Genomic DNA, 25,890 nt, shown 5'->3' on the forward strand with positions numbered 1-25,890 from the left:
GGGGACTGCATGAACCAGAGTCTGAAGGTCTGCCAAAGAAAGCCCAAATCCTTTTTCAGCACTGAACACTAATCTTGTAAACTCTCCTGACCAGCTCCCAGATGCAGGAATTTGCTTCAGTAAAAGCTATAATTGATTTAATACATGAAGATTTTTCATACCTAAACTTTTTGCACCACCATATAATCAGTTGACCTTATCATAAAAAAAACCTCTCTATTGTTTAGGCCTGGCTTCTCAAATATTTGTTAAACAGCATAGTGGATTCAACAGGTAGGATGCCCCAGGAGTTCTTTCACTTGGAACTTGAGGTTAAAGAAACATGCCACATTTATTCTGGTATTTACCTACAACACCCATTTGAAATTGTTTTGGAGATAAAGGAATCTGGAAATATCCCTCAGAATCATTAGCTATAGATTTTTCTACAAAACCTGCAAAACTGAAATAGCCTGTGTACCTGCGTGTTTTACATAACAACTAATCTCACATTGTACACCCAAAAAGAAACCTCAGTACAACTCCCCATTTCTAAACCTTAGACACAAATCCCAGAAAGGCTGAAAAAGGTGCTTTATGAAGTTGTTCCAAATAGGGAGAAAACAGAGCTGTACTGAACAGTCCAGCCTGGGTGGGAGTGGTTTAAAAACTGAATACAAATTGTAGTTGCTGTACCTGTCCCTTGCCCTGCCACCACCCTGCCCAGCCTCTGGCTTCAAATCTTGCAAAGTTTGAGAGAATTTTACCAGAACTGTGAACAGGATACCAAATTCAGCAAAATTCACAGAACTGAAAGCCTGGCTTTTAAGAGTACAGTCTTAGCGTTTTAAAGTGATTATTCTCTTAAATGTTATTTTTTCTTTTTTTTTTTAGTTAAAACTGAATATTGATACAGAATTTTTTTAATGACAAAAATGTGACCTGTAAAGAAATGAGGGAGAGCAACAGAACAGCAAAAACTCCAGGCCAAAAACAGTACCAAAACTTTTCATTAAGCGAAGAGTAACTTAATCCTGGTTTGAAGTAGTTGAAATTAACTTAGGAATTGATAAAAAGACTCTATAACAAAGACTTCAAATGCTACCAAACCAGCTTGTTTCCATTCTGAATGTCTCTTTTTATTTGTAAAGATTGGCATTACAATTGAAAAGGACTCAAAATGGAGTAATGTACACATCATTGGTGTTTCATGGTGTAACTGATGGAGTCCCTGAATGGATATTGCTTCAGCTTTGCTTTTAAAAAATAATTTAACAAGAAAATCTTCAACTCCACTATCGATCACAGGTGGCAGAAATGAAAGAAAGAAAAAAAAAAGAAACTAAAATTACTGTCAAATTCATAACATATATTCATATTGTTGGTTGATGACACTTGTTCCAGATGTACAATAAAGCCCACAACACTTTATTACTATGGATATAATTATTGTGAATGTTTTTTCATGTTGATCAACTTGTTTCTGAAGGTTGTTTTTTGATTGTTTTAAACTTGCATAATAAACATGCAATGAAACATTTCTTGTTAAAGTGTTTTTTGCAGCTGTCTTGTATTCATACAAAGATTTCATAAAGTAGCAGTGTTGTATCAGAGCATTACCAAAATAAGAGCAAAAAGCTAAAGAGGAAGGTAAATGTGAAATGAACTTGATGAGAATAACCTAATCTTGTCCTGAGACACTCCAGTCTTGTTAAAAAGATGTGCACAATCAAATCCCTTCCTCCCAAACCCACCAAAACCACAAAATAAATATTAAATTGGAAGGGAAGACATAAAGAAAAAAAAAATTATGTCATCATGCACTCATCTTCTGCATAGCTCAACCCACATATAGTAAGGCACTATTTCCCCACAACTTAGTGTCCACAACAATCTTTTTATGGTGCTCTGTGAACTATATATAGTTCCTTCCAGGATGATGAAATAAACAGACCAAATGAGTGTTGCTACCATGTCACCCCATGTGTGATCTTTTAGACAAGGGTATCATCTGGCAGTTTCAAAAATAAGCTGTCTCAAGTCTCTACTTGTGTGTGCATGTTATGTATAGGGACATCTTTTGTCTGTGCAAGTGGTTGGTTTGGTTCCAAAGTTGCTGTAATTTTTCATTGTTCTTTACTCCAGTGTTCTCAAAGCAAATACACAAGAAAATAAAAGCGCAGTTGGATCATTAAAAACAGAGCTTTGGTGCTCCAAAAAGCACACAGCTTTGGGGATTTTAGAAATCTTTTAGACATTCCAAAAAGAGCTGGGAAATATATGGATATTTTTGTCCAGAAATCCTCATTTTTGCTTAGTTGAGCTGGTCTTCATATTGTTTTCGGAAGCAATCACCAGCAGGAAAAAACTCCCAGCACCGTTCTTGATACATTTTCCAAACATAGGATTCCTGAAAGAAACACAGTTTAAATGATTTAACTTGATTTAATGAGAAATCATCAACCATTACTTTTTTTCCTCTTTTATTTATATATCACTTCACTTTTTTTGATTCTGTGCATGCAAGGTTGTTGAATATCAATCTTCAAAAATCACGTTAATGATATTGATTAGTTTAGAATAGCTTTTAGGTTTTGTCACCTGGTCAAAAAGCACTATAGAAATGCACAGAAGAGAACCAGGTACTTTATTTCTTTTTGCACATCAAGGAGCACTGTAAAGCTCAATTAAAGCCAGCCACAAGACAGAGAGCAGGGTAAGCAGAACATTTTCTGTAATAGAAATTTGATCAAATTTCTGCATCAGTCATTTCAAAACATGTCTACAAACAATACAGAAACCAAAAGGACCTTTATAGTCAGTATTTTCTGAGTCAGTGGCATTCAGTATTTCTTCCTTTCTGATTATTTGGGTAGGGTTCTGTTTCGAGAAATTCCAAAGAACAGTAAAGAATATGTCTGTTCATTTCTATTTTAATCACACCACTTAAATGTTGTTTTTATTATGAAAATTTCATGGTAGAAACGACATATGTTACACCAGTTACAGAACCATAGGATTATTTAGGTTGGAAAAGACCTTTCAGATCATTGAATCCTACCATAAACTATTGTCACGTCTACCACTAAAGCATGTTCCTAGAAGTTATGTGGTATGAAGTATGATCAATTTTCAAAATACCACCTATTACTGTCACAGTATCAAAACTGAATAGTTAGTAGAAATCTCTCTTCAGTGAATACAGTAGGACAAACTGCCAAGAAAACGGAAAGTGCAAATAAAAAAGCCTTTCAAAAATCTGAGTTAGTATGAAATTCTCAAATGACAAATGGATGTTCAAAAATAGCAAAGCAGACACATAAAATCTTGTACTGGACAAGGCTGAGATTTGTACGAAGAAGATGATTACAGCACACATGTCAGAGTTCAGAAAGAGTAAACTACATATATTTATAGCAAATCATCCTTCTGACCCTTCTGTAGGGTTATATATGTGATACTATACAGTTATTTTGTGTTTTGATCTGCAACACAGGAACATTTGCTTAGTCAGCTGAAAGACTGTCAGTAGGAAAGAAAAAGATTGTAAATGTCATAAATTTCTTAGTGACTTTTAGTATACTTAAAGGAAATTGAAGGGGGTACCAGAAGTTTGAAAGAGCAGAGAGCAGAGTGGAAACCTCCAGAGAAAAGTTCACATATTTTTAATTTTAGATACATGCACAAGTTCTTTCATATGGGCTTACTCAGAATGTAGACATAGAAGATTATATGCAGATGACAATAATAAAAGACAAAGACTATTAAAAAAAGGATCAAAAGAGAGAAATGAAGTGTTGCTTTCACAGAATACTTCAATGTTCTGTTTCTCATTACTTTTGTTTATAGTATGTATTTATATATTGTGGAAATAAAAATTTAAATCTAACAGGTTCAGTTACCAAAAAAGGAATACAAAGTGCTTCGGAGTTGATACACCCTAACATAAAGCAAACAAAGTCTTCAGAATTGCTTAGAAGAATGAGAATTAGGTTCCATACCATAAAGGAGGCTGTTCATCAGAAAAATCTTAGTTTTTCCAAGTCTGAATGATTTTTATTTTAGAATCAGCTGACATTAATAGAGCTGTTCAACCTACCTGTCCTGTATGCTCGGTTTCGTCTTTGTTAATAAGATACATCAGAAAAAACCTACAAGCAAAGAAACAGCTATCAACAGAGTGTTTGGAAACATTAGGCAAACCACAAGGAGATGGATATTCTTCAGCATGTACAGTGATAATGCTGTTCTAGGACTTACAAGTTCCAGATTTTTATCAATGATAATATTCTGAGAAAAATTAAACACTTTCCTGACACTGTTAACATTCATTGTTCAACAAGTTGTATATTAAAATGCATGATAGTCAATTTGACTTACTGTAGCTAGCAAATCAATTTAAATGAAGATTTTCTAAACCTTCTAATCCCAAACCTACAACAGACAATATTTTCTTCCCCATGAAAACCCACTTGGAAGCAGACAGAAATTGGTCATTGGAAATTTCTATTTTTCTCTTCCCACACTGAATAAAAAATGCTGAAGATATCTAAGAGATTTCTGTTGCTGGAATTACAGGCTGGGAATATTTTAGTAGTGTATGCAAGATCAACATGAGCAGAAAGAATTTGTAATTTTTTTTTTTTTTAAATTAGTCTTGAGGGTTTGAGGTGACATTCACTGGGTGCTAAATTCAAAATTTCACTCATAAGAGACACTCTCTCCAAACATATGTCAAAACATAAATTAGGATCATGCACAAAAAGAAAAAAAAATTCTTCAGGCTGAGGCACTTAAAAGCAAGTGTGCTATAGTATGCTATTTGTTCAGTACTTATTAAATAGGAACAATACCCTGTATGATAGTGCTTCCAATGTATTTTGTTTGCACAACCTGTTTTTCAGGTGGAAGGTTTCTGCAGCCATGCTTGACTTTGCAGTCTCATTATTTTCCGCATATACAATGCCAGTTTAAAAACACAAAGACACAATCCATCCCCTGCTTCATACTGACAGCTCTAGTATGAAATACACTCTGGCACTGGATTTTCATACATGAGAGGAGCGGTATGATACAGTGGTTGTAGACCTGATAATTGGCTTTATTTAGCTTAGTGGTCACTGGTGCTCTGCTTGGATTTTCCAAAGGTGGACCTGATGGCCTTGGTTGATCCCTCTCATCTCTAGCTCCTCTATGTCCCTTTGTCCCCGGTTCTCTTGGTCAGCCTCAGCACTCCACACAAAATATTTTGTCCAATGTAAGCTTTTTTCATGTCAGTGCTGTGTTTGTTCTCTCTTTCCATCAGTCTCCAGGCCAGGCCATACTGCTCCTCTGTACCTTACACACCTCATTCAATTTTACAATTTATGTGGCCTCTGCAACCACATATCAAGTTCATTTTTACCTACAACCTCATACAAACTTCTTGTGCTACAACCAAGCTGGAAAGCAGGATATGAAACTTAACTAATTCATTCCTTGCTGTCACTGCACCAGAATTATACATTCAGAAAGTACGAGTGCACATCAAAGCCAAACAGCACTATTACTTATGCAAAAGAAGTAATCAGGTACCTGAGGAGGCTGCAAGGATCATGAGTTAGTGAGGAGTGCATTTCTAGTGTACTCACAAATAATTGGCCAAGTTGTGCTCCTGTAGTGTGTGTGTTTCAAAGCCATGAGGCACTGTATCAAAGTAGTCATTTCCTATTCCACAGATAAAGCACTTCGTCTAGAAGAAAGAATACAGAGCACTTCAATACTACATAAAACACCTGTCCTGTTTTCAGAAAAGGCAAAAAAAAGTAACAATTTTCTTGAAAATGGCAATGCATCATATAAACTATGTGCTGAACAAAAGAGCTTTTCTTTAAATGATTCAGACTGGATACCTCAGTAAAAACACTTGAACAGCAGCTTAGCTACCATCAGAATAGTTTCTTACTGTTTAAAAAAATAAATCTTGTCCAGCTCTAAGTGAACAGGTATCAGGAGAGAGAATGGCATACAAGGATCACAGCTGACTTTTAATCTTAAGCAGCACTTACTGTGACACAGGACAATATTCGTCTCAATGCTTGTCTAGCTGAAACTGAATATGCTCCAAGTTAACATTACAAAGTGAAGCTGGTTTGCGACACTTTCCTGACTTCTTACACATATACTTCAATGACAGAATAGAAAACCACAAAGTACAAGATACCTTCACACCTATATTAAGCAAAGAAAATTACATCTGAGATGAATGCAACGTGACAGTGTTAACACCCTGCTTTAGAAACCTACAGTTTGAAGATTCAAAAGACTTAAATAGCCACAGACATGAAATTCATTATAATTCACATTGTATGGTATCAGACCATGTTTAGGACTGTATTTTTCTCTTGGTTTGAAAAACTATCCACTAGCTAAATCATATTTTGACTGAAAACACATACTAGTGAAATCTGAAAATAGATATGGTTTAGCAACTGAATGCTCTTACCTCCATGTCTTCCTTAACTTGCTCTTGCTGATCTCTTAACTCACCAAAAGCATCAATAATTAAACCTAGGGTTTAAGTTAAAATTATAGTTAATGTTCAATAACAATCATGACAAAGAATATCTGTAAATCCAGGGATAACATAACTCTGATAAAGAATATTAAAGGAGAATCTTTGCAGAAAGAATAGATACCAATATACATTCTGAAGACAACAAAACCATGAAGAAAAAAAAAAAAATAAACCAAGCCAAAGAAACACCAGTAACATGGCAGGAAGTACCATTTTGAATTATAAAATGGGACAAGCAGACTCCTTTTTATTCCCAGTGCTCTAATCTTGACTTAGTCCATTAAGATATATGTGGGTTTACAGTGATTAAGGCCCTAGTATAGAAAAATAATACTGCACATTTAACAGAGATGAGATATTTATTACATGGCGGATGCAGGGAGGCCCAGAGCTCCATGCATCTTCTCTCAAGATGGTTGTCATGTAGTACAAGCTTCCACTATTGGAGCTCTGACAAAAGTAAGTTGTCATTTGAGGGAGACACAAAAAGAAGAACTAAAAGAATCACAGGCTCTATGGCTCACACTGTAAACAGCTTACAACCTTCCCTTCACTTACTCCAATACAAACAAGGACTAACTCCACAATGACTATTGACACTCCTGTACCCAAATCTGGACAGTTAAGGACTCTATTCTTCAGTCACTCACAAAATGAAGAAATGAACCACATGAGATATGCCAACTCAGGGTATAAAAAAATTTCCACCCTTCCCAAGCCCTTTAAAAAAAACCCTGCTGCTTGAGTAAGAGTAATAAACAATTTACCAGAAGCTCTAAGTTGCCTTTTGAATTTCTTTGTAGTGAGGGAGAAAGCACCCTTACTGCTGTCAAAACTATCCTAAGTTAGCTGTCAGCTGACAGAAAGCAATGAGGTATCAGTATTTATGACAGCAAGTGAACCCAGCAAAACTGTTTATCAATTTTCTAAATCTGGGAATATACTTCTCTTAACTTGTGTGAACCTTCATAACAAATGACCTTTAGGGCACTCTTGACAATATTTCAAAGGTATAGAAGGAAAAAAACCAGGGGTTTAAATACTTCAGGTAATATCAAAAACATAATTAAAGTAAGCATAATAAAAAACTCCTTGACATGCCAAAATAAGGTATCTATCCAGATTACAACAGTGAGAAACTCTGTCAGTCAAATAGCTCACTGAAATTCCAAAGCTAACTAATGGCAGCTAACTTTCCACTGTCATTAACCAGGCTATAGTAAAGCTGTTTCATATCAAGCACTTTTTTACTCTTATACATTGTTCAGATAAGGAAGAATCACACAAAAGAGCAATTTTATGTAATAAAATATATGTAACCACTTAAAGCTACGGTCCAATTTTCACACCACTATTACCAATCTGAAGATCTGCCAGATGGTCAAGAACATATGATGTTGGCAGAGGGAATACTGACAGCAGTACTGATTTTGTCCATGAAAGCTCATGTAGGATGGGTTACACTGAAGGACAATTTGAAGTTGTGCCACAACATTTCTATAGGAGGCTTTCCCAAAGGGCAATGACAAGACAGAAACTGCAGTCACATCAGTGTTCTTAAGGCAAAACATTTATTTTGTTTCTATTGATCCAGTTAGAGCCTGTTGATTTTACAGAGACTCAGAAGAGCAGTGTATGAGTCAGCCAGGTGTGATTTTCTATACAAACCTATCCTTTGTGATCTGCCCTGCTGTTCTGTCTGAATCTTAGGTTTGTGATTACCACAGCAGTGAGATCTTTGTACTGCTAAATAATGCTTTCAGCCCCACTGTGGATTACAAAAGCATACCTTGGATAATTGCAAGCAGGATGACAATCACAAAGAAGAAGAAAGTTATGTCAAAGATAATCCGATAGATTTCATATTCGTCTCCTGCTGGATCTTCTATTTCATCACCAATGCCTCCTCCTGCCCGTACTCCAACGTACATATGAAACATGTAGCACTAGAAAAGACAAAACAAAGGGATACAAAGGCTGTTTGCAGCTAAAAGCAAAAATACCCAGAGTTACAAATTCAGCAATTGGTAGAACTGGTCTGTGGTCTAGGAAGTATGACATGTCATCTTTTTCTCTCCTTTGATATTATGCATATTTCTGATGGAGGGGAAATGCTACTGCGCAACTGAAGCTGCAGTATTTCATGTTCTATCATTATGAAGCAGTTCAATAAGATCAAAAGTTCAGCTGCCAGAAGCTCAGCAGCACCCCATGATTCATGTAAAATAATTTCAGTAGTGTAAACAGGAAATATCATCACCACCATAGCCATCTCCTTTTCCAATTTCTCAGCTCAAAAGTGAATGATTTTCCCTGTTTTTAATATATCAAATTCAAATTTAAAAATAAACGACCTTCTTCCTCAAGACAAAATAAAACAAAAACCCTAAAGTTTATCTATTTAGTTTAGTTTATCTATTTTAGATGTATCAATGTATTTTATCAAATAAATAGTTTATCTATTTAATTGGCTTTTAAATGTTGTTGATTCCCTGGAAGAGATTCATGTTGCATAGTGCACTGAAATACATTTACCATGATTTTCACATGATTTTTTTGAGAGATATTAGGGACAATGCATCTTGGGAATTATTTTTTGTTTAAACTCTATCAGTCATAACTCCAAAGCCTGTCACTGTCTTAGTACAAAATCATTTAAGACTGTAGTTACCAAACTGCCCATTAAAGATAACTATGGCAATTCATGCTAAGAGAAACTGATGGATTTCAAAGCTTAAACGAGAGTTTAATTATTTTCATTACCTATGAAAATGCTTGCCTATGAATGACCTGTTGAATTTCGAGATTCAGAAGTACTGCCCTTTAGCCAGCTCAGCTTCACAGCTTGTAGTTGTTTTGCATTTTTTGAACAGCTAGAGCAAAGCACAGTACCACATTTCTTCTACTCCTTTATAGAAGAATTTTTTGAACATACACAAGATCTATCTCTTTGTTGAGGATGTTCATCATATTTGTCCCTTTGTTTTCAACTGTAATATTTCCAGCCTGCTGGCTAATGATATTACTGTATGAATATCAATTAACAAGAAGGTCAGGACAAAACCACAACAGCTTGAGGGGAAAGAAAAAAAAAACTAACTAAAAGCCAGAAAGCAAAACAAGACTTACTGTTAGCATATCATCACATTTCATGTCTGGCATGTCACCGTCTTCACTCTTGTTGTAGAACTTGCGGAAAAAATTGAATGCCACTACTGTATACAAATATACCACTACTGCCAGTAATCCCACTGTTAGGACAAGCTGGAAGACAAAATTACAGAATGGGTGGAACACTGCTATGGAATTGTGATTTATCTTTTCTTTCAAAAAAAAAAAAAAAGGGAAACTAACAATAAACTGTATGTAGTAGCAGCAGGAAAACTTTTATTCCTTATATATTTTTGTAATAAAGAGTAATATATCTGCATATTCTCACACAAAGGTTGTGTACTTCCTTTCTTTTGATCAAACATAATTACAAAGACAAATTACACAGAAACATAATTACAAAGACAAATCTTATGGATAGATAAACAAGGAAACAATTATTAGAATCATATAGAATCCCCAAAATCAGATGGAAGATCTGAAAATTCACTACCTAATATAATATTACTATCACCTAGTACATAATTAATTGAAATACAGTTATCTCCTAATTTAATAGGAAAGCAACTTTATTTTTTACATATATGAAATTACCTATAAAAAGAACCCTGTTCCTAATATTTTAATATCTTAGAAAAGCAGCAACAAGTGTTCCACTGCTCAACTGCAGCATCATTCAGATTTTGCTCTGAGCCTAATGGAAAGCAGCTGGGAGGGAGCTTCAGTATCCTGTAAATTGATATTTCACCTGTGTAGCTCCGAGAGCTAAAAAGTTCCTTATAAATAATGCCCCCTTAATTCATAGGTAATTTGCTAAAACTTCAGGACTATTTTCAGAAGGGAGAATACCTTTGCTTACAAATCCCATTGTCTAGCTTTGTCATCAACTCAAGTTCTAGAGCTCATGATGAAAGAACATTTCTGTCGTCAACCTGCAGAGCGCCTGACTCAAGTAATGAAGTGATCTTTCCTGGGTACTCCTTAAGTAAAAAAACTGAAAAGAGATGACAGTTGATACCTGTTTGCCATTGTGGGTAACTGATGACAGGATAGTTCGTAATGTCTTGAATCCCATTGCAATGTCAAGGAGATGAGCAGCAAAGAAAAAATTGTTGTAATGGCCAAGGACTGACATGGTCATGTACCACGCTAGGTAAAGGAAAGACTAACAGAAAAAACAAGTACATTCAAAATGAAATTCATGGCTTTCATCTTAATTCAAGACAATAAGGAAAAGTAGAAATTTCTCAAACATGGTTTGCTTTAAATAGAAAAATTCTTTTTAAAGAGAGAATTTTCTAGATATCGTTGAGAATTTTCTATTTATGCAACAATATTAAATCCCCAAACACAAAGTCAACAAGATATGGGCAAAATCAAGAAATTCAGAATTTAAACTATAAAACCTAATATTGAAATTCTTAGACCCTTATTTGTAAATGTCTCTACTGTAAAAAAAATCTGATTTAAATTACTTTAAAAAATAATTTCTAAATAATTACATTAAAATATAAATGTCCAAAGTTAGCTAATGACAATTACAGAACTGTGCAGACAACAAAAGGAATTTTATAATTAAGTATATTTAAGTAAACATGAATGTTAATTTCATCTGATCCTCTATCAATTAATTTTTATTGACCTCAAAGACAAGTATTTATAAGAGAAATTATACTCCATCCCTTAAAAAAAAACTAGTCCCAAACAAACTCTTTACAGCTCATGCTGTCTTTAGACCTGGAGGCTTACTGTTTCCACTTTTCCTGAGTACCTTCAGATTACCTTTTCATTTCCCATCTGTCGTAGCTCCAAAATAATTTTTCCCCAACCATTTTTTTTCCCAATAAATTAAGTAACTAGGCAAAAAAAAAATTGTAAGACTGAAAAATCATATGATGACTGACTTAAACTGCATTTTAACATTCTTGTTTATCTCTCCTTGGTTTTTTTTTTTCTTTTAAAGACTCCCTTTTTCAAACTATTGAAATAATTTGTATCCTTCTGTGGCACATCTTACTATTGGTTTTAGTGATAAAAATTTAGCAATTCGAGATACATTAACTAAATTGATCTGACTGTGCTCCAGGAATACTCAAGTGTTCATAATATTTATAAACAACACAAAAAATGGCAATTAGCATTTATACAGTCAATTTTCTAATTCTACAGTGCAGTGCTTTCTTACTGCTTCTAATAAAGCATATCAGAAAGAGGGCAGGAATTGACTGAGGTTCTATTAACTACTACCAATGTAACTGTGAAAATATTTTGACAATGTCTCTTTAAGCTTTCAAGATTTTCTTGTTGTAGTAAAATAAATACAATCAGAGTATTTCACACCTCTTACTGAAGCACTTTGCATTAACAAGTGCTTAGTTAATTTTAGAACATGAATATATACATATATGTATAAACTGAGAAACTTACATTATCAGTGAAAACAACTCCTAATTTCCACATTTGATACTTAACATCAATGGAATTTAGCCTGTAACAATAAAAAAAAGAGGCATTTTATAGCAAAACACAACTGGAACACTTTAAACACATTCTGTAGGAAGTGCATTGCCACACAGCAGGAGTCAACAGCTGATCAATTTCTTCAAAAGCTGAAACACATTAGAACCTTGTTCTAATTCAGACTTTTACTGTGGAATGAATCTGTCAAAAAAAAAAAAAAGAGCAAAAATCAAATTCAAAAGTTCTGTTTTGAATTCATCAGACCTAATGCTGATTGATTTCGAAAATGTTATCATGCATACAAGTGAAATAAGCTGTCTTTAAAATCCATGGAGAAAAAAAATACATTTTTTTAATGCAACCCACCTAAGCCTGAAGTGGCTAGTCAAAAAAGGTAACTAAATTTGCCCCCTAAAATGCCAATTCTTTACCTTAGTTATTATAGCATACCTTGAGTGACACAATTGGATGACATTAAAGACAGACAAATTTAGATCAGATGAATCTCAGCTTGTTCAGAAAATTGACCCATTTTTTTAAGGATATAAGGAAAATCATTAATGAAAATAGGATAATTCTGACCAGTTAATGAGTTTTGACATAGGCACTAAGGAAAATTTTCTATTCATGTTACTTTTTTAAAAATAGAAAGCATACCATAAGATAAAAAACATTCTTTTTTAACTGTCAGCTAGGAAGGAAAAACCCTTTTTATTGCACTGTATCAAAATTTTGTGCCAGGCACTGAACAACATCAGCAGGTGATACTTCATCAAGAATGGTGCCACTTGACCATTCCAAAAAAGAAACCATTGAACCAAAACAAAACAATGAGTTATAGGGTGTCTGTCAGCTTTCCATGTATCTTGAAGACAGAGCACAGAACAGATTATTTTGAGGTATCCTGCACAAAGCCTCTGCAAGGATCCACTAGGCTTAAGATTCCCAAGTAAATAACCAAAGGAGGAGTTATTTTAAATTAGCATCCATAAGGGGAAAGGTTTGAAACTGAGATTGCTGTATGTGCATCAAAGGAACAGGCTGGGAATTTGGGCATTAACAGTGACTGTGCCTGCCTCTCAACCACAACAGCTGAAGCCCATACCCAGCTGCAGATATACACTTCTATTTGGAGAAACAGGCACGTCCACACTTTTGTAAATGCTATAGTGTCATCATAGCAAGTATAAGTCTTGAGACTTCAGGTGATACTGCAAGTAAAAATCCTTACTTTTCACTAGCCATCACAGGCAAGAGATATACTGTCACTTGAGGAAAAAGTGTACTATTTTTCCAGGAACAACTCTGCTCTCTGAGAAACTACAATACTAAAAAGGGGGTTACGCACTTCAGAATATTTTGAAAACCTAGGCCATTGTTTCTCAAGGAAAGAAATAGGAAGACTTTTTAAATTCTTCCACATTCTGAGGCCAACTGCATTCACTGTTTCTACACTTCACATTTATGACATATATATAGTTCTCACCAAGCTATAAAAACTTCAGATCTTCCAGGAGAAAATTATTTACAATTTTTCTATTCTTGAAAGTCAAAAACTTATTCTTCCATGTGAGCATTTGACAGAAGCCCTGCTTATTTTCCAAATTAGCCTTATGTCAAAGCTCGCTGCAGATGCTTAAGGCTTATCTGCCTCTTCTGTTGACTCTGACTAAACTAATGATCCCAGAAACAACAGCAGTTAGAAAGGTAAAGGGACAGGGAAATAACAATGGCACCTCCGAAAATTAACTTTCATATTTGTGTCTTCATATTATTTTCTCAAATATTCTACATCCATGATGCATCTAATTTAACACAATCCACACAAAAGAAACAAACTCAATGGAAAAACAGCAGCACTTTCTCAATCTCAGTGTGCAAAATTTAACTGTCTTTACTGTCTAATCTACAGGAAAGCTCCAACCACATCATCCCTCTAAGTTGGTTACAGGTAAATAATACTGCAACATATTTAAATAATTTCAGTAATAAAATATTTATATATTTAAATAAATACACTTTAAAAATATTCAAAGCTGCATCAATGAGCTGGATGGCTCTTGAAGAGTCAGTAAAATGCAGATTTTTTTAATGCAGTATATCACTGGGACAGGCAGAAGCTTTTGAAGCATGGTCACCTGCAAGCAGGGTGCTTTAAGTCCCTTGCAAAAAGACAGATGCAAATCCCAGGCTATTTTTTCCAAAGGAAGGGGAGAGAAAAAGTAGGAGTTAGGGGTCAAGGAGACTTGTTCAATAGTATTGAAGATAAAAATGCTGCTCAGTGCACTTCCCTTCTGTGCTGTGAGACACAGCTATCTGGTCTGTGCCACCTCTACCTGGCACAGGCAGAAGCAGAAGCACCAGAGCTGAAACCTACACCAGGTTACACCTTTGTCTATTTCCTTCCCTAAGGACTGCAGTAAGGGGTCAGTTCCAACGCTTTTTCCACCTCTCTCTTCACTGCACAGTAAATACATGTCAAATTTGGAATCTGGAATATGCGTAAGTTTTAGTAGGTTCATTAGTATTCATTTTTGAAACTGTTAAAAAGTGGATAAACATACCTTCCTGAAGAGTATATTTTTTATGCGACTGGTTCTGCAAATTTTTATACTAGTTTTTTATTTTCCTGCAACATATTAATCTGGTATGAGTATGAAATGATTCCTCCAGGGAGAACAGGAAAGACGGATGAGGTCATAAATTTTTTTTTACTGTATACAACAGAGATGTTAAAAAAAAAGCATCCTTCAGACATGAATCTTAAATTAAATTTTATCAGCCTTCTTCAACTGCTTCATTCTGGTTTATTTTTTCAAGATTATTCACAGAAACATTATTTAAATATTTTCCCCTCATATGAGTATGAGCCTTTTTATATTTCCCACAGGGAAGGGAAAGTAGTTTTATTTTGTTTTTTATAACAATAATAATAGGAGGTTTTTTCCTAAACTCAAGCATGGGTCCTTCTGTAATCCAGCAGGAGCAAAACAGCATGGAAGAAAGCATTCAGGAAAGTACTTCTGCCACACTATTCAGTTTTATTTAGTACTGAAATGCCAGGGAGTCCTTGAGCCTTTACACTGCATCTGATTGATTGTTCAGACAGACTCCTGACTTATTAATACCCATCTTTTATAAAGATGGATAAAAGAGCCATCCTTACAAAGTCAGCTCTTGCTTCAATGCACTTCTAATCTACCAGTAGTCTCACTGCCTAGTCTCATAATCCTTGCACACCCATAGATAAAATGCTGCTTTTAGAGAGAACTTTAAATAAACCCTTACATCAGAATCTCTGTAGCATTAAAATTCCATCCGTTAAAATATGTTCTATCTAATTGAATACCTTTTTTATAATGCAGAGCTGGAAAAAACATTCTTTGCAGTGCTTTACAAATGCCTGTTCTACAAAGGAGAATTTACTACTCTGAATGTCTAGGGGCTTCTCTTTATTTCTGTCTCTCAAATGATATATATGCTTAGTTTAGGTAAAACAAGTTGTAAAAGGATGTGAAGATTAATCATCCAATTCCCAGATTTTACTGGTCACTAGCACTTAAATTTATTTCATCATTTCCTAATAATCAGAACACACAGTGCCATTTTTGCCCATTCTTTCCAGCAGAGCTGAACTGAGAACTTGAAAAGGAGATTCCAGCCCAGCTGTGATGACATTATCAAAGAGTGGGAATGTGATGTATTAAAGCTGCTGTGCACTAAACTAAATCTTCATGCATAAAAAAAACAGAGGAATCCTGCATATACGTTGTCTATAATTAAATAAATTTACTGTATCATTCAACATAAGATTTGATTTCTTATGCAAATATACATAAATGAGCAACAGAGGTTTTGTCTGAATGACGAACCTTGAATGCTTGATTTTAACTTACAAAAAACCCAACAAAATTTAAAAAAAAAAGAAACAAACAAAAAACCCCAATCACAAAAAAACTGTTGGCAAATGCTTACACAGCAGAAAAGGAGCTATCCTTCTTTGGTTTCTTCTTTTCTCGAGCATCACTAAAATCAAGAGCAGCTTTGTCCATTCCTAGTAATTCACTGATCCTGTCACGGCCATAGAACTCACCATATTTATCCATTACCTAAAGTTAGAAGGAATATTCAAAAACATTCATTAGTGGGGTAGATCAGCAGTTATTTGGCCTGGATCTGAAGACAAGATGTTTAACATATAAGGAGTCTGAAAACAGTGCTTCATGACTATGAATGACATTGTGATCACAGGATCTTGAACATGGAGTTGTGGCAAAAAACTATTTTCAGTAATTCAAACAAGCCCCTATCTATTTCTTACAAAATCTAACATGTTTCATAATTAATTTTGCTGGAAATAAACATTTACTTGCTTTCATTCTGATTGAACACACAACTCCTTCCTAAATATTATCTGTCTCTTCTCATTTCAAAAAGAATAGTCAAGGAAATACAAATTTTTTATACCAAGATCATAACTCAGTGACTCCTGCAGGTGAAGAGGTATTTTGACAGCTTTCTAATAGGAAAGGCATTAAATATTTATTGATATTTTTTCAGATTTTTAAAGAAGCTTTTCTTGTAGCAAGCCTGAAAACAGTGCTTCATTATATGGATTAATTTGTAGACTGGGGATTAAAATACAAATATATATAAAAGAAGACATTCATTGCAAAGTAGTATATTTGAAGACAGTTAAATCATACAGTGCAGTTCCTCAGCCATTGTCTTCTACACAACTTAAAACCATACTCCATTCCTTTTGATTTGAGCCTTCCTTGACCATCTACATTGACAGAAGCAATGTAGAATTTTATTTTCTTTCTCAAGTACTCTGTGAGAGCTACTGCTTCCCCTTTGCTTAGACAGACATGTAGAAATCTCTGTATAATAAACTAAAATATGAAAAAAAAAAAATCCACAGCAAAATGAGTGCAAAACCCAAAGGAATTTTTTTAGTCAGGTTGACCTAAGACTATTACAAAGCAGAAGAGCTAAGAGTATTAAAAAATATGTTTCCAAAAGTATGACACAAGATTGGCATTAAAGTGTGAAGGAGGGGTAAATCTCATCCAATAACATGCACACCCTCTTTTTCAATTGTGACCAGACACACTAAAAAGATTCTTCTTGCTGTAAGCTATTGTACAAGCATTAGATTTTGTTCTTAGGAGCAGGCTGAGAAAACATTCAAAATAGCATTTGTAAGAATGCTGGAGCCTAGAGGACTACAGTGGCAGGCAGAAACCCAAATTATGGATTCACAGTGAATAGATGCTCTCCCTGGTCCCTCCCAGGGCAGCCCCAGGAAAGCCTCAGACCCAAATCTGAAATCCATCCAAATGAGTCACTGGTAAAACTCTCCAGACCACCGGTCAGACTAAGAGGATTATTGCCAAGGGATGCATACACTATTGGATGTTACAGGGAGAAAGCAAAGATGGAGAAAGGGATGGATTTAGGTGACTTGGAAAGGAAAAACCATGGGAAAATAGAGAGGTAAGGGACAAAAAAGGCCAGTGCATGTATATAGCTTTTAGGGAGTTATAGTAGCCTGATTATGCCCTGTGCCTAAATATCTCAATTTGTCTTGTCTCCTTACTAATTACTTTATAACCTTCTATTGGGTGAGGGACAACACCATTCTCTGTGTATGAAGGTGAATACATAAATACAGACAAGAAATTTTACATAATTTGCATTATACATACAAGTGCATACAAAATAATTTACATAACTTCATGAAAGTATTTGAATTCCTATTTTATACAAAATCTGTATGTAGAAAAAGTTTGAAATATATAAAAAAATAATTGTAAGTATGTGGTAAGGAATCCTGTGTATTTCAAAATTGTAAATATCAAAAGCTACACTGAATCAAAGTTTCATTTCAAAAAAGTGTAGTCCACATTCCTTCCAATATGAACAGAAATATGCATTAGAATTTTATTTTAACCTCATAAATATTTTTAAAAATAAGCCCTACCTTTCTTTTCACAAACTTGTCCCAATAGTTATTTGGAAAAGACCTGAAAAACACAGATAAACAAGATTACATTTTAGACAAATATACACCAATTCTATTTCTATGAGTCTCTATGTGGTGGCTACCACCAGTCAGTCACTTGTGAACCCTCTGGAGTGAAAGTTGCCAAATGGTGTTCAGCCTACCACGTAAATGTGAGAAGCACAGCAGAACCAATACCTGCACACAGGATTCTAGAACAGCCACATCCCACACACAGCCCCACCAGGCAGAGAAACAGAACTTTGAATATGTGATGCAAAGCACAGCTCACATCAGCACAACCATCATCACTGTCCTTGCCAAAACAAACCTATCCCGCTTCTTTTTTCTTTTATGAAGAGAAATAATTTTAAGGCAAAAATTTGGGAATGCATAGGGTTAAATAGTAATAGTAAAAATGACAGTAAACATTAGCCTTGCAAGTGCCTGAAAATTTAGTATATCCTTGCTAGAAATATATTTCAAATAATTGTTTATTTTAGACAAGATACATGATAAGTATGTAATTGAGGAAACAGAAGAGCAATTACTTACAGGGCTATAATGAGACAGAGTAAGTAAAAACTCACTGTGTGTTGATTACAAGTCTATCCCACTGTCCCTTAATATCATCCTCTGATGGCTGCTCAGTTATATAGAGCCCATCAAATTCCAATTTCCTTGCCACTTCCTTTTCTCTCTTAAAAATAACCAGTGGAACCTGCAGTTGAAAGAAAATACAGGAATTATATAAAATGCACTGATATGTCTGCAAACTTTAAGAAAAGCTGGTTGTTATGAAGAAACGAGTATCAAAACTGAGCAATGAAAAAAAACCAGTACTTGAAAAAATTAAAAGACTTAACAATTCCCCAGAACACAGAAAATATATTGATACACTAGGGTCAGAGTCATTAAACTGCAGTGTGCTAAACAGTTGCAAAAAGATGGTCAAAACACCTGAAGAGGGATCCTTCAAATAAAACAGTTTTTCAGTGCTACAAAAGGATTAGAGGTAGTCAAGTGAAAGAGACCTAAAATTATTTTTTATTAATCCTTCAAAATTCTAGTTCCAAATAATATTTTGGGATGGTATTTTTGATTTCATTTTGATACTCGGAGATGTTAGAGGCTCCTTTTATTTGTTAAAGAAATTTTGAGGTTTCACAGTGGGAAACAAAGCGTTTTGCTGCAGAGGCCACAGGCTATAAGCAACAAAAAAGAATTGTCAGCAGCTGAGACACCTAGCCAGGCTTTATCTACAACCCTCTTTCATCAGCTGGATGACTTCAAAAGTACATTTCAAGAAGGCAGATGTAAATAGTGGTCCAAGTTGAGTGAATTTTCCTAAGAAACATGCTACCACAAAAAAGTAAACTTTTTACTTTATCCTACTCTTTCCTGGAACTATTTCACAGATCCCCAAAATTCACCCACCTTGCATTACCCACCTTGACTGCAACAGTTGTCAAGATTATTACTATTTCAGTATACTCATGGACATGAATACATGAAATAATAATAATGAAAATCAAGACTACTCCAGCAATATGCAGATTACATTAGATATAATAAAAAAGAGTTCCCACACTATTTTCAGACAGCTAAATGAGCAAAATGTAATGGATTTCATACTAAGCAATATTTAGAAGCAGACCTATCACACAAAGGCCTTCAGTTCAGAAGATTTTGGACTTAAAGATCTCCAAAATTGAGACTGAAACCATATTTGGACCATATTTTGGTTTCAGAATTGGAAAGAAGTCAATTAATTAAGATAAGTATTGATAACAATATTTTTCCCTTACAGTCAGAGAATAATTGTTCAAAAAAAAAAAAGTAGCATAAAATATCATAGTAGAAACGAACAATAAAGTATGAGGTGGGAGAAGAAAACATCTCAAAAAACCAGAAATCTAAGCTTTCATGCTGCATGGCAACTAACGCAACAAAAAAGTGGTTTAGTTTGACCAGTAGGGATACTTAAAGTAGAGATGAAAATCAACACTAAAAAAGTAGTAACATGATGAACATTTCCTTGAGGTACAAATGCAGACTGTGTCTATCAGCACAGAACAAATTATTAGCCATTGAAAGAGGAAAAGAAAAATATTAAGGACCACACAAGACCTTAATAGAGATATAAGGACAAGTGAGCAGCTGGGTCATATCAAGGGTCCATTTAATTTAGCACTATCCTGCACTTGGACTTACAGCTTTTGCCCTGGAAGCATGTAGAAATCGGGGAAGTACATGTCAGATATACTTCTCCCAGCTCCAGAGATTGATGAAATTTGGTTTTCTTAAACCACAATCAGCATTTTGCCAACCGAAGATGCACCTTTAGTTTTCACATCCCTAACAGAGATCTTCTCCAAGATTGTCCTTTAAGCCTGTTAGGCTGCTGCCAAAACACTACCAGCAGAGTGTGTGTGGAGGAATAGCAGGCATTTTATAGAGTCACAATATGCAGCAGCAGTAGTCCAAAATGCTGCATTCTTTTCAAATTACCTAATTGACAGGCTATCTAAAACTGTCATCTGTGTCATGTGCATTCACACCTTGTCTTTGACAGTCACAAGCAGCTTCTGGAGCAGGTAACTGCTGTAACTGTCTGACTGACAGCAAATCAGACTGGCCCACAGCCTCCTGAACAGACACATCACCTAACACACATTTTCTGTGTACATTGCACTAACAACTCAGATTTTTTCACACAGCGCCCCAACCTGCTTAAGCAGGTTGACTTTGTTCTAAGTTATACTGCTAGACAGATTAAAAAGCTTAGACCTAGAAAAAAAGAGGTGGTTTTTTTTTCTTACTTTCAAACAATAATACCCTATGATGCAGAAGAATGAGATGACTGTGTGTAGGATGGCCAAAATCCTCAGTGTGGGCTCCATGTAGCCACTGCTTTCTTCCAGGACATAATGAACTGCAATGACCCTCTCATCATCACTTTCCAGGATGTTCAACTTGGTACTTTCACCATCAGATACCACAGGAAGCTCCTTTTCTTCTGTCACAGCAGATGTGGAGACCTGTTTAAAACAATATTGCAGCTGTATTCCTTTGACAGGAGCTTTACAATACTACAAGCTAAGTTGTTGAGTTGAAAAAATGATACCAAAGGCAATTTAACTGTAAAGAAACTTTAAAGATTTTTTTTGCATAAAAATGTCCACAAAGAACACCTCAGCAAGACCTTTTCTTGTTACACCAGTCCATGAAAATGTGCTTTTTCTTTCCCTTTCTTCCACTGTCTGCCCATGTTACCAAATATGGTCCATGATGAATTTTATCACTTCAAATTCAAGAAAGGACACAGCCCTCTTAGAAGAAATGCCTGACAGTAGTCTTTATCATCACAGCTCTCTGCCAGAAAATTATTTAAGTCCAAAGACTCTAGAGTTGCATTAATGTTACTAAAATCTTGACAACATCAGTGATATTCTAGGCAGCTAAAGATCATGTGACTCCTGGCTGTAAAAACCCTTTCAGGAGAGCACAATGGCATAAGAAAACATCTGAACTGACACAGATTAGTTTAAGTTACCTATGAAGGCTCAGCTTAGCAGGTTCACTGTACTGGGAAATGGAGCATCTGAGGCAAGGGTGTGCCTCAGCCTGCTGCCTTTGTCCTAGCACAATGCTCTGTCAATCGCTATCTCTGTACTGGAAGTCTATTTTTACTTCTCACAAACATTTCAGCTGTCACCATGTTAGATTTCTGAACTGGTAGGATGAAGCAGGTATTTAACATGTTAGGCCAGGCAGTTTTACTGTAACATATTGACTAAAAAAACCCAGATGTTTTCCAGTGTGCAACTTAAAAAGTAATACTTTGAGAAATTTACCTTATAGAAAAGAAGGATGAAGTTGATGGCAAAAGCAACAAATAATGCCAACATCCTCATGTTGTAAAAGTTTCGTGCAAAATAATTCTGAAAAGAAGACAGAACATAAATACACCTTGTCTAATAAAGATTCAACCATCATTAATAAGCTGAGAGGGTTTTTTTTTTTTTTTTTGTGGTATTTTTCCCTTATGGAACTTTTTAGTAGAATTATAAATATTTTAAAAAACAATCCAACAAACATTTTGAGCGATTTTCAAGTTCTTTCCTACTCTACAAGTGCAATAATGAATAAAGGACCTTTTGTTTCACTCTATTCATAAAAGATGAAGGATTGCTAATTGCCTCTTGCATATTTTTCATTATCCTCTCAATACACTTGGAAACAACACAGAGACATGACAATGTAAGAGTAATGCAATAATACAGAAGTCTCTATCTTCCCTGTAGTTCAATATTCATATATTCAGACATATAGCAAATTGCTACTTTTACAAAAAATAAAAAACCCTGCATATAAGGGTATCTTAAACATTTTCTATTCCTAAATCAACTGCATTGTTACCAGGCCAGCAAAAATTCATGTGTGACCCGAGTACCATGAATAGAAAGCTTTTCTGACATTTTGACCAAAAGGACTGCAGAAATGTACCTTTTCCCTGCCTGCCAACACACAAACCTTTACAGCACACATTTTGAATGTTTTAACACTCCTACAGGAATTCTGCCATTTTTAAGCCCTAATCATAGATGACTATGAGTTAAATATAAAATAAGATTATTAGATAAAAATTTAACTAAATCCACATGACTGTAATGGGATCAGCCTAAAAATGTACCTCAGTTCAAAAGCCAAATTTAAACACTTAATTTCCTAATAAGATTTTGGCTGCAGTTTTGTAGTTTTGCTATGATCTCATGCTAGAAGTAGGCCATCCCTACACAATTATATACCGTATACATAGCAAAAGTGTATTTCTTTTTGGTTTGCATTTCACTCTGGCCTCAGAGAATTTGAATGCATTTCAAGCAGTTATGGAGCAAATATTATCTGATATTTTACTGAAAGACTCTCAGATGCATTTTTACATTTTCATAAAGTCTTATTTTCTACAGGTTTTGAAAAGTTTGACAAATACTGACTTGCTATTTCACAAAAAAAAACAAAACAAAACAAACAAACTATAACACCTTTTCTTATTCACTTCAGGTTAAGCATTATATCTTAGTTGATTCTTTTTAAAGGAGAGCTTGTAATTTCCCAAAGGTGTCTCTCAGAGAAGGAGAAATCCTACTGTCCCACTGGCTGCTGTAAAAATTCAGGAATTTTACTACCATAAAACTACCATGGATGTTTTTCATGATACACAGGCATCTCTGAATGTCTAAGTTTGAGACAATAAGTGTCTTCCTAAGAATGAATATATTGTATACTAAGTTATTTGTGTGTTTCTTTTCCCTAACATTCCCATTAAACCATTGTCCTTTTTACGGACAATGGTGAATAGAAGAATGTGGTCCAGCAGATGCTATTTGTCTTTATTCTGTTAGAATATTGTGGTACATGTCTCTGCCAACAGTTAAACACATGAGTTAGATAACTTACAAGAAGCTTCTGCTGGTATGCAATGATATTCTTCCAGAAAACTGATTCCTGAACTTCTGGTTCTCCATATCTGTGCGTATGCAGTTGTCTTAATTTCTGTTTCCCTTTGTCTTCCTTGGTTTTCTCTTCTTTTTCTCCATCTTCTCCTCTTAGGATACAAATGAAGGTAAAACAATATATCAAATTAATAAAATTGCTAAATTAAAATCACGCCCTGAAATAAGCTTTTTTTGTGAAAAACACCCTGAAATTCCATCATTTAATCAGGGTCAAGTTGCCATGACTCATGCAGTTCATGCACATGACAAATATCCCTCTTCAGTCCAAAATGCTGGTAAGGGTGACAGTCTGGTTAAGGCCACAAATGAACTTACAGGTTCTGCACCCTGAAGTGGGAATGCTGTTTGGTAGAGGCAGGTAATCAAAAATCTGCCAAGCTTGGTGTGAAAGATTCTTCATAACTGTGCAGCTGATTCGTGCAGTGACAAAATGTCTGCAAGCTGGCAGCTCTATGTCTGCATGAGTGCCTACATGTTTAAATGCTCCCCTCCAACCTCATGCCTTAAACATTCCAGTTCCCACAAAGGCTGCAGAAATCTTTGGTTCTTGCACTTACAAGTCAAACCTCAAGTTTTATATCCTGCATTTCTGCCCACCTGATGAAGTCACGAGTATCCACTCCAGGAAGAAATGAAATAAGATTTTATCAGCATCTGGTGTGTGAGTATCACCATGCTGCCTCATTAGAGAAAAGCATTCTTGGGCTGCCTTCTCTAAACATTTGATCTAAAGAACTACAAGTTGTCCTAGAAGTTAATTTGAACTGTCGGCATGATAGATGAAAAGATCACAGAAGTCCATTTGAAGTCAAACCAGAGTGAGAGGCAACTTCTAAATTACATTATTTATTTCTCTGTTCCTATCTACAAACAGAATTGCTGATGTCCAAAGCAGACTCCTCTTCCTAGTAGACATTTGATAAACTTTCACTTGAAAGTTTGTCATGTCAGAAATAGCTTCAGGGCAGCCAATAGTGCCAGGCAGTGTACTCTTGGCAGAGAATAGAAGTATTACTGCAACTCACAGAGTCAAGCAGAGCAATCAACAGTGAATGACCTTCAACAGTCAGGAAGACTCTCCCTCACAAAGTTATAGTGGCCAAGTCAGAAATTTGCTGCACTGATTAAGAACAAGAGTTTTTTTCATGGACAAGTGCTTGTCATGCCAGAAGAGCAGTAATTATTAGAGTTTGAGACTAAGGGATCTTAGAATTTTGACAGTGATAAATCTGCTACAGAAACTGTACACAGAAACGTACATGTATCAGGGACCATAAAATACAGGGATGGAGATTCACAGTTTTTACTAATTAAAACCAAGCACTATATTTTGCTTTCCACTATTTTATTCTGAGCTAATGGCATTAACATTAGATTTTAACATGTCCTAAAAGGGTTTAAATTATTATTGATCAAATATCTTCATAAAGATGTGAGAGAACTCTATAATTCATTAGAATTGTACTGGAATATTAAGGTTTTGCAAAATGCAAATAACTCAAAACATGTCGGCAAATAGGAGAGGGTAAAGCAGATTCAGTCTCTACCACTGATAGCAGGTCTCTGGAACTCAGGTGCTCTTAAAAAGTTTTCAATAATTTTTTTTCCAGCTTTAAGATTTGCCAAGAGGAAAAAAATTAATTAAGCACATTCTAAAAGAAATTAAATGGACATTACAAAGTATGCTTCTGGGAAGAGAAATTATAAAATCAGAGTGGTGCTTACTACTTGGCATTTCCTTCCAAATGTGCACAGATGAGGAGAATTGTTAAAAAAATACCCCAGACTAATTGGAATGGGAATGGACAAAAAAATTAAAGGCAAAGGAGTACCAATGAACCTGAGGTTTTTTTCAGTGAAACAAAACACTTTTTTTTTTGTAGGATCAGCGGTTAAAGTAATACATACTCAGCTTTTTCAGGTTCTGATTTTGTTTCTTCTTTCTCTTCCTTTTCATCTTCTTTCACCTTCTCCTACAGAAAGCCAGGATTAAAAACTGTGTGTAAATATTATTATACAGCACAGAGTTAGTTAAAAGAATACCTGGAATTACGAATGTTAGGGGGTTTTGGGTTTTTTGTTAAACAATGGAAAAGCTGAAAAAAGATGATAATTTGATTCATATTAATGAAGAGAGACAATTTAACATTTAATTAAAAGCAACCCAAAACATTATGTACTTAGAGAAGGCTGTGGAAATTCATGTTTGTGACATCAGAATGAGTAAACACCAGTAATTATACATGGTTCTTTAA

General features: G+C 35.0%; 1 protein-coding gene across 6 annotated transcripts in view; it reads right to left on the reverse strand.

Annotated features, from left to right (window-relative positions):
- Window positions 1-1,093: 1,093 nt before the first annotated feature.
- Window positions 1,094-25,890, reverse strand: part of RYR2 (ryanodine receptor 2) — a 377,699-nt gene continuing 352,902 nt past the window's right edge. For all 6 annotated transcript variants that reach the window (XM_084203478.1, XM_084203479.1, XM_084203477.1 and 3 more), the window contains 15 exons: window positions 25,544-25,608; window positions 23,577-23,724; window positions 21,971-22,057; window positions 20,936-21,154; window positions 18,704-18,834; window positions 18,093-18,135; window positions 16,082-16,215; window positions 12,074-12,134; window positions 10,665-10,811; window positions 9,665-9,799; window positions 8,325-8,481; window positions 6,464-6,528; window positions 5,610-5,710; window positions 4,079-4,130; window positions 1,094-2,389 (listed from right to left, as the gene is read on the reverse strand). In XM_084203478.1, the coding sequence (XP_084059604.1) occupies window positions 2,294-2,389; window positions 4,079-4,130; window positions 5,610-5,710; window positions 6,464-6,528; window positions 8,325-8,481; window positions 9,665-9,799; window positions 10,665-10,811; window positions 12,074-12,134; window positions 16,082-16,215; window positions 18,093-18,135; window positions 18,704-18,834; window positions 20,936-21,154; window positions 21,971-22,057; window positions 23,577-23,724; window positions 25,544-25,608 (1,641 nt within the window). In that variant the 3' untranslated portion in view covers window positions 1,094-2,293. The remainder of the gene's footprint in view (window positions 2,390-4,078; window positions 4,131-5,609; window positions 5,711-6,463; window positions 6,529-8,324; window positions 8,482-9,664; window positions 9,800-10,664; window positions 10,812-12,073; window positions 12,135-16,081; window positions 16,216-18,092; window positions 18,136-18,703; window positions 18,835-20,935; window positions 21,155-21,970; window positions 22,058-23,576; window positions 23,725-25,543; window positions 25,609-25,890) is intronic.

Source organism: Fringilla coelebs (assembly GCF_963513975.1).
Source record: "Fringilla coelebs genome assembly, chromosome: 3".
NCBI classification, from domain to species: Eukaryota; Metazoa; Chordata; class Aves; order Passeriformes; family Fringillidae; genus Fringilla; species Fringilla coelebs.